The 7754-nt window shown below is 42.2% G+C and overlaps 1 protein-coding gene across 1 annotated transcript; it reads right to left on the bottom strand.

Moving 5' to 3' along the window:
• Window positions 1-1042: 1042 nt before the first annotated feature.
• hsp90ab1 (heat shock protein 90, alpha (cytosolic), class B member 1) lies at window positions 1043-6721 on the bottom strand. The gene is made up of 12 exons (XM_061707125.1): window positions 6591-6721; window positions 5777-5920; window positions 4984-5190; window positions 4740-4899; window positions 4318-4451; window positions 3907-4221; window positions 3645-3810; window positions 3368-3558; window positions 2768-2915; window positions 2415-2683; window positions 1667-2000; window positions 1043-1588 (listed from the first exon to the last, which is right to left on the bottom strand). Exons 1-12 carry the CDS (start codon window positions 6714-6716, stop codon window positions 1470-1472), a joined length of 2313 nt encoding a protein of 770 aa, XP_061563109.1. The 5' UTR covers window positions 6717-6721; the 3' UTR covers window positions 1043-1469.
• Window positions 6722-7754: the final 1033 nt, after the last annotated feature.

Raw genomic sequence — 7754 nt, 5'->3', positions numbered from 1 at the left:
ATGAGGTGGTGGGCCGGATTTGGCCCATAGGCCTCGAGTTTGACATCTGTCTTAAGAGTTAAAAAATGTTTCGGACTCAATGTTTGGGGGGTGGGGGTCCCAGAGGGTTCTGTAAAAGTTTAACACTAAAAAAAAACCCTGAGAATGTTTAAATATTTCTTTGCCAGATTATGAGTGAATGTTCCCTCAGAGTTCAGTCTCATCTGCATATTTTCACTATAGTATCCACAAACTTGTTTATTTTGCACTTAAAAATTTGATTTCGATATAGATTATTCTGCAGATAGCATTTTCCATCAGAAATGTTCATTAACATAAGTCTATGCACACAGTAAAACCCTTACAGAAGTGATCATCTTAAGTCAAAGGCACAAGGGAGAGTTTTTTTTTTTTAAGAGCTTGTTTCTGAATGACACAGCAGTTCCCCACAATCACGCTGACTGGAGCAAATGACCCAGCAGGGAGAGACACCCACGTCAGTTTTACTCAAGAGCAGTAAAACTGCTGCTACTCCCTCGTACCTGAAAGCACATGACTTCCAGGAAACCTCATTTCCCCGAAATTAGCACGTTTCATGAAACCTGGGCCTTTAGTAGTTTGTAACTTGGTCCATGTGCTTTTTAAACACCGAGTTGAGGACGTTCCCTCGTGTCTCACTATAAAGCAGCCACTTTTTGTTTATAACTGCTTTTTTGAAGATTAAAATCTTAAAACGCCCCAGTACCATAATTCAGCTCACATAAAAAAAATCTTTCAGTTTACATATAAATGCTGAGGGTTTTCTGGTTAGAGGAAAGGGAAATTTACATACGGGAGGATGTAATGTGGTTTACTACAAATTTGACCACAGCACGATGCCAGTGAACCTCGTCCATGCATAGTACCAGTTACAGCGGCGACAGTTCAAGCTTCATTTACATTGTTGTATAGCGCCACCTGGTGGTCAGCTAGGTGAAGTGAGCAATTACGAAAATCTTAACCTAAAAGCAAAAAAGAATGCTTCTGAGCAGATCAAATTAAAAAAAAAAAAATTAAGGACAAATAAGGTATTACATCTTTATTTTATTTTTTTGCAAAAACAAGACTGAATACAGTTAAGCCTGAGCTCAGGCAAATGAATGGTACAGTCCTTTCTCCATGCAGTGTTGCACATGAACAGACCGCCAAACCCTCCGGAACCGACCCGATATGGAATCCAACGCTTCTGTTAATCACACATCTACCACACCAACATTTAAAATTCAGTGCAACAGGGAACTTGTAAAACAAATGTGTGGTCACCATAACTTTTACAGCAAAAAACAAAATTGCTTTTCTTAAAAAGGTTTGCAGCGTTAACGCTCTACAAAGAAGAGCAACACTGGTCAACCACACAAAAGGAATGATGTTAAGTTTTGCAGTTACTGCATTTATTTAGATGGATTTTGGGGAAGTGACGCTTAAGTGTTTGAATTTTGAGGAAAGGTGTTTTAATCGACTTCTTCCATGCGTGAAGCATCATCATCAGCTTCTCCTTCTAGGGGAGGCATCTCTTCTGGGGCAGATGTGGTAGTGGCTTCCTCTGTAGGAACCTCGTCGTCATCAATACCTGGAGAAAAAGAAACTTGTTACTTATTGAACAAGAAAGAAAAAACAAAACCAACAGCTCATCTAAAGTGTGCCTTACCCAAGCCTAGTTTAATCATTCTGTAGATGCGGTTGGAGTGGGTCTGTGGGTCATCCAATGAGAAGCCCGAGGACAGCAGGGCGGTTTCGAAGAGCAGGATGACGAGGTCTTTCACAGCTTTGTCGTTCTTGTCAGCCTCAGCCTTCTGCCTGAGAGTCTCCATGATTGGGTGGTCAGGATTGATCTCAAGGTGCTTCTTGGCCATCATGTAACCCATGGTGGAGTTGTCCCTGAGTGCCTGGGCCTTCATGATCCTCTCCATGTTTGCAGTCCAGCCGTAGGTGCTTGTCACAATGCAGCAGGGAGATGATACCAGTCTGTTGGACACAGTCACCTGGAGAAGATGCAGGACATTACATCAAAACCCGAGCAAAGTTGAAGCATGCACAAAAAGCATGCTGGGAGAAACCTACACACAGGAGTTAATGCACACCAATTGACATTCAAATGTTAAATTGCAACTTCGTAAATCCAGATGCACAAACTGAAACGTGCATTTGTTAGAACAATGCAGAACATTAAGAGTCTTTGAAGTTTGACAATAAATCAAAAAAAAGGCGGGGCAAGAGTCATTCAGGTCACATTTCAAAGCCAATGGGCCACTTCAAATCTGCATGGACTCACCACAGTGAACTTGGGACCATTAAGGGACCTGTTACCACAAAACGCTTTCAATATGTGGAACAACTTTAAATCCTGCATTGTGAAGGGGAATTTTAACAAATCGATTCACTTGTGTGCCACCAACCTTCTCTACTTTCTTGTCAAGGATTTCCTTCATAAGCTTGCAGAGGTTCTCAAACTTTGCTTTGTCTTCCTCCATCTTTTTCTTCTCCTCCTCATCTTCTGGCAGCTCCAGACCCTCTTTGGTGACAGAGACCAGGCTCTTCCCATCAAACTCTTTCAACTGCTGGACACAGTACTCGTCGATGGGCTCCGTCATGTACAGGACCTCAAAGCCTCGCTTGCGGACTCTCTCGACAAAGGCAGAGTTAGCCACCTGATCTTTGCTCTCACCTACAAAAACAAACCACCTTTAGTGACGCTGCAAGATCTTATTTTGATACGTTGTCCTCGTGAATTCATTTTCAATAAATGTACCAGTAATATAGTAGATGGACTTCTGGTTTTCCTTCATGCGGGTCAGGTACTCTGTGAGGGAGGTCATCTCATCCCCAGACTGGGAGCTGTGGTAGCGCAGCAGCTCAGACAGCTTCTTGCGGTTCTGAGAGTCCTCATGGATTCCCAGCTACATAAAAACCAATGCATGTTAGTCGGAATTAAAACACACAAATTGTGCAGCTGGAGTGAAACGGCTTCAAAACAGAACTAGTCATGTTGTGATTTAAAATAACTGCGTTCAAAACGTTCATGTAGATGCACTGCGGGAGGTTTTAAGCTGCCACCAAGACTACTTAAGCGTCTAAACTACAGCAAGTGACAGCACAGACTGCCAGTTGAACATTATGCGAGTGCAGTCATCTACATGGTTAATATATACAAATAATTTGCTTGGAGCCGGGTGGGGTAATGGTTAAAGTTTAGTCAACAACTACTACACTGCCATGTGAACCCAGAGGGTGCAACCACCTTATTAATCCATGGAGCCATACTGCAGACACAGGGAGTGCAAGAGGAGCCTTGGTTAAGGAATTCAAGTATGATTTTTAAGACATAACTACAGAAATAAAGCCAAAATACCTTAATGTTCTTAGAGAAACCTTCATAGAACTTTTTGTAGTTGTCCTTGTCCTCCGACAGTTCTCCAAACAGCTCCAGACACTTCTTGACGATGTTTTTACGAATGACTTTCAGGATCTTGCTCTGCTGCAGCATTTCTCTTGAGATGTTGAGTGGCAGATCCTCAGAGTCCACAACACCACGAACAAAGTCTGTAGTGAAAAATAACTTTATATCAAAAACTCCACTAGGAAAACATTTGACATGTCACACCAAAGTAGAAGAAAGATCAACTTACTGAGGTATTCTGGGATGAGCTCTTCACAGTTGTCCATGATGAAGACTCTCCTGACGTACAGCTTGATGTTATTCTTCTTTTTCTTGTTTTCAAAGAGGTCAAAAGGTGCACGGCGGGGAATAAAGAGCAGAGCCCTGAACTCCAGCTGTCCCTCCACTGAAAAGTGCTGCAAAGGAAAAATAAAGTGCATCTTTTCTTTAGAACTACTGTACCAAGAGCCAGCTAACAATACATACAAAATAGTCTTAAAATCCATGGGTACCTTAACAGCCAGGTGATCCTCCCAGTCGTTGGTCAGACTCTTGTAGAACTCGCCATATTCCTCATTTGTGATGTCATCGGGGTTCCTGGTCCAGATGGGCTTGGTCTTATTCAGCTCTTCCTGGTCAATGTACTTCTCCTTGATCTTCTTTTTCTTCTTCTTGTCCTTGTCTTTTGAGTCCTCCTCATCATCCGAGCCTACATCCTCAATCTTTGGCTTGTCCTCACCTTCCTCTTTCTCCTCCTTTTCCTCCTTCTCTGCTTTTTCCTCCTCTGCTTCATCATCACTGATCTCCTTGTCACGCTCCTTTTCCACCTACAAATTACAGTTGGATGATTATTTTGCCACTTCCAAGCAATGTTTTAGCAAGTTTAAATAAGCACAATTGTTTAATGCAATTCAGTTCCTTACAAACAGGGTGATGGGGTAGCCAATGAACTGAGAGTGCTTCTTGACGATCTCCTTGACCCGCTTCTCCTCAACGTACTCTGTCTGGTCTTCTTTCAGGTGCAGAATGATCTTTGTTCCACGGCCAATGGGCTCACCTGTGAATAGAGTTATATCACTGTTAAATATCATAAATGCCACCCAAAAACACCACGATTTGTGCATCCATGACGACCTCAAACATCTGTTCAAACTACTCATCTATTATTCAATTCCGTCAACCATTGCATTTGGAACAAGGAAATCAGATCTATAACTAACCAAAATAACAGTCAACAGCTGAGTCAAACATGTACACTCCTACTCAAGCCTGTTATTCTGGTTACAACTGGTCGTGAACCCGGCCAAGTCAAGCTATAACATTGAAATCACTTCCAGAAGCTTACCACTGTCTACTTTAACAGTGAAGGAGCCACCAGCAGATGATTCCCAGGCATACTGCTCATCATCGTTGTGCTTGGTGATGACAACCACTTTCTCAGCGACGAGGTAGGCGGAGTAGAAACCCACACCGAACTGACCAATCATGGAGATATCAGCACCAGCCTAGACACAAACAAAACACTGTTACAACCTTGTACTGTGCTGCAGGTCCTTGTGTTGCACTAGAGATCGTGCTCTCCTTAATACCTGCAGAGCTTCCATAAAGGCCTTTGTTCCCGACTTGGCGATGGTACCCAGGTTGTTGATCAGGTCGGCTTTAGTCATGCCAATTCCAGTATCAATGAGGGTAAGGGTGCGATCATCTTTGTTGGGGATGATCTCAATTTTCAACTCCTTGCCACTGTCCATCTTGGTGGGTTCAGTCAAGCTTTCGTAGCGGATCTTGTCCAAAGCCTAAGAACAGTGGAAAAAACAAAACAAAAAGTTAATTCACAAATTAGAAATAGAAAAAGAAAGCCTTTATTATCAATGTACATGTACAGTGGAATTAGGCAGCAGCTCCGTCCAAGTGCACACATGCAAAGACTATGTAAGCAAGGAAGCATAAATGTATGTATGTATGTATGTATGTATGTATGTATGTATGTATGTATGTATGTATGTATGTATGTATGTATGTACACGTACATACATACATACATACTATAAACAAGAGTGAGTGGGAGGATAAAAGTGTACATGGATGGGTGGGGGGGATATTGCATTTAAATGAATGGAAGAATAATATTGCCCTTGAAGGGATGGGAGTATTGCACATAGATAGTATAATATTGGGACATTGTGGATAGAAGGTAGAAAAATATTGCACAGAAGAAAGCTGTCCCTGAAGAAGCTGTCCCTGAATCTTTTTGTAAGGACCTGAAGCGCCTCCCAGAGGGCAACAGGTCGAAAAGGTGGAAACCGGGGTGGGTGTTGTCCTTTAAAATTTGATTTAAAAAAAAAAAGTTGATTTTTAAGGTCCAAGCTGCTGCATACTTACATCAGAGGCGTTTGAGATCAACTCCCTGAGGAAGATCTCCTTGTTGGAATAGAAGGTGTTGATGATCAGGGACATCAGCTGAGCGATCTCCGCCTGGAAGGCGAAGGTCTCAGCCTCCTCCTCTTGGTGCATTTCTTCAGGCATCTGCAGACGGGAACATTTAGTGATTACAAGTGTTACAAAATAAGCATCAGATTAAAAAATGAAGTCTAGAAATCCAAGATTACAACTCATATTGACACCAAAACCAATGTGAAAGTGATCTGATCGAAGGAGCTGGATCTCTGCCATCATGTTGGAGGCGGAAGTCCCCGTTCACCAACATGGCGTCTGGTGTATGGACAATGGACGCAGCAAACACGTGCTTGCGGACGGTTAAAAAAGCCGAAAAACACGATAACCCTGCATTTCGATAAAAATATACACCCGTATATTGTATATTTATACAAAAGGGACGCGGTGAAGCGGCCCGGCCGCCAGGAGGACGGACATTTGTGAGCATGACGAGCAGAAACCACGCTGTTCATTACGTAACCAGCATTAACCTCCACTAGGTGACATTCAGCTAAAAAATAAGGCAGTTTATGTCGTATTGGGGGTTAAATGTAAACGCTTGGAGCTGAAAAAGGTGTTTAGGAGCTCGTCCATTGCTGCATTGCCACACCTGACAGTGCGGCAATGTGCCGCATTTACGCTGCATCACAACCACTCATTCACTAAAAACAACCCAAAAACACGTAACGAGAATTAGAAACGGTAATATATCAAGAGATTAATATACGTAAGCGATTAAGCTCCACGTTGTAGTAGGTACCTTGTTAATTCCGTTGAGTTCTCTTGAATAAAATGCAACAAAAGTGGCGTCCCCTGTAGCCTTCTCTCTGACGCAGGAGAAAGGAAAGGAACTTCCTTCGGCTGCACAGTGAATCTTTATACACATGGGCTTCAGCGTGGAGCCGTATCCTTCCGCCGCGCACCATCTATTAAGGCTGATTCATGGTTCCGCGTTACACCGACGCAAAGTCTATGGCGTAGGGTACCGCGGCGACGCGCACCGTACGTGCAGGTCTCCGCGTACCCTACGGCGTGGGCTCTGCGTCGATTTAACGTGGAACCATCATTCAGGCTTTACTGGAGTCTAGTAGAATGAGACCGTTGAAGAACAAGAAATGCCACATTTGCTTGCCGTTAATGAATTATTGGTGTACATTTTTTTTAAGTGGTGAGAAGTGAAGATTATCAGTATAATGATCCGGAAAAAGCTACTGGAAATTAAATGAGTTGCTCCAGTATCAATTGGGTTACAATTTTATTAACCAGATATTTATTCACACTGCACATTTGCTTGTAAATCTAATCCCAAAAACACGTTATAATAATGAATTTATATCTTGGAATTTGATGTCAGCTCATCGTTGCTGCCATCTTGTGTCAATTTTCACCATGGCCCAAGATTTATGGAGAGCGTTCTATTTTACTTTGTAGAATACAAGCCGATATATGCTATCGAAACAAAATTGTCTGCGTCAAACTAATAGGCATGTGAAGTAAAAGAATAGAGGTAAATCACTAATTTCCAAGAAAAAACAATCAAAACTGTAGGTCTTTTTAACTTCGTGGAGGAATACTAGAGAACCGGGCGGGGGTGCTTCGTTTCTTCTAGCACCTTCCATTAAAAACCCGCCTAAAGTGACGTCACTAACTTGTCAGATGATATCCAGACTTGGATATGCTGTACTGTAAAGAGAAATAAAAAATAAAACAAACACCATAACAACCAACCGCTCTTAATTCTGTGAAACAAAATGATTTATGTTTATAGATACCCCAGCAATGGAAAAAATACAAACTCGTAAGGTTCTCATTACACTGTAATGACATCATGAGGAAAGCTCAGGGTACATTGTGTATCAAGAGTTGGGTTTTGCATCACTTATGAAAGCTGGCAAGAGTTGGTGTTTTCAAATTACCCTGATTA

The sequence above is a fragment of the Cololabis saira genome, chromosome 18, assembly GCF_033807715.1.
Source record: "Cololabis saira isolate AMF1-May2022 chromosome 18, fColSai1.1, whole genome shotgun sequence".
Classification (NCBI taxonomy): Eukaryota; Metazoa; Chordata; class Actinopteri; order Beloniformes; family Belonidae; genus Cololabis; species Cololabis saira.
This window is presented reverse-complemented; position numbering and strand designations above follow the sequence as displayed.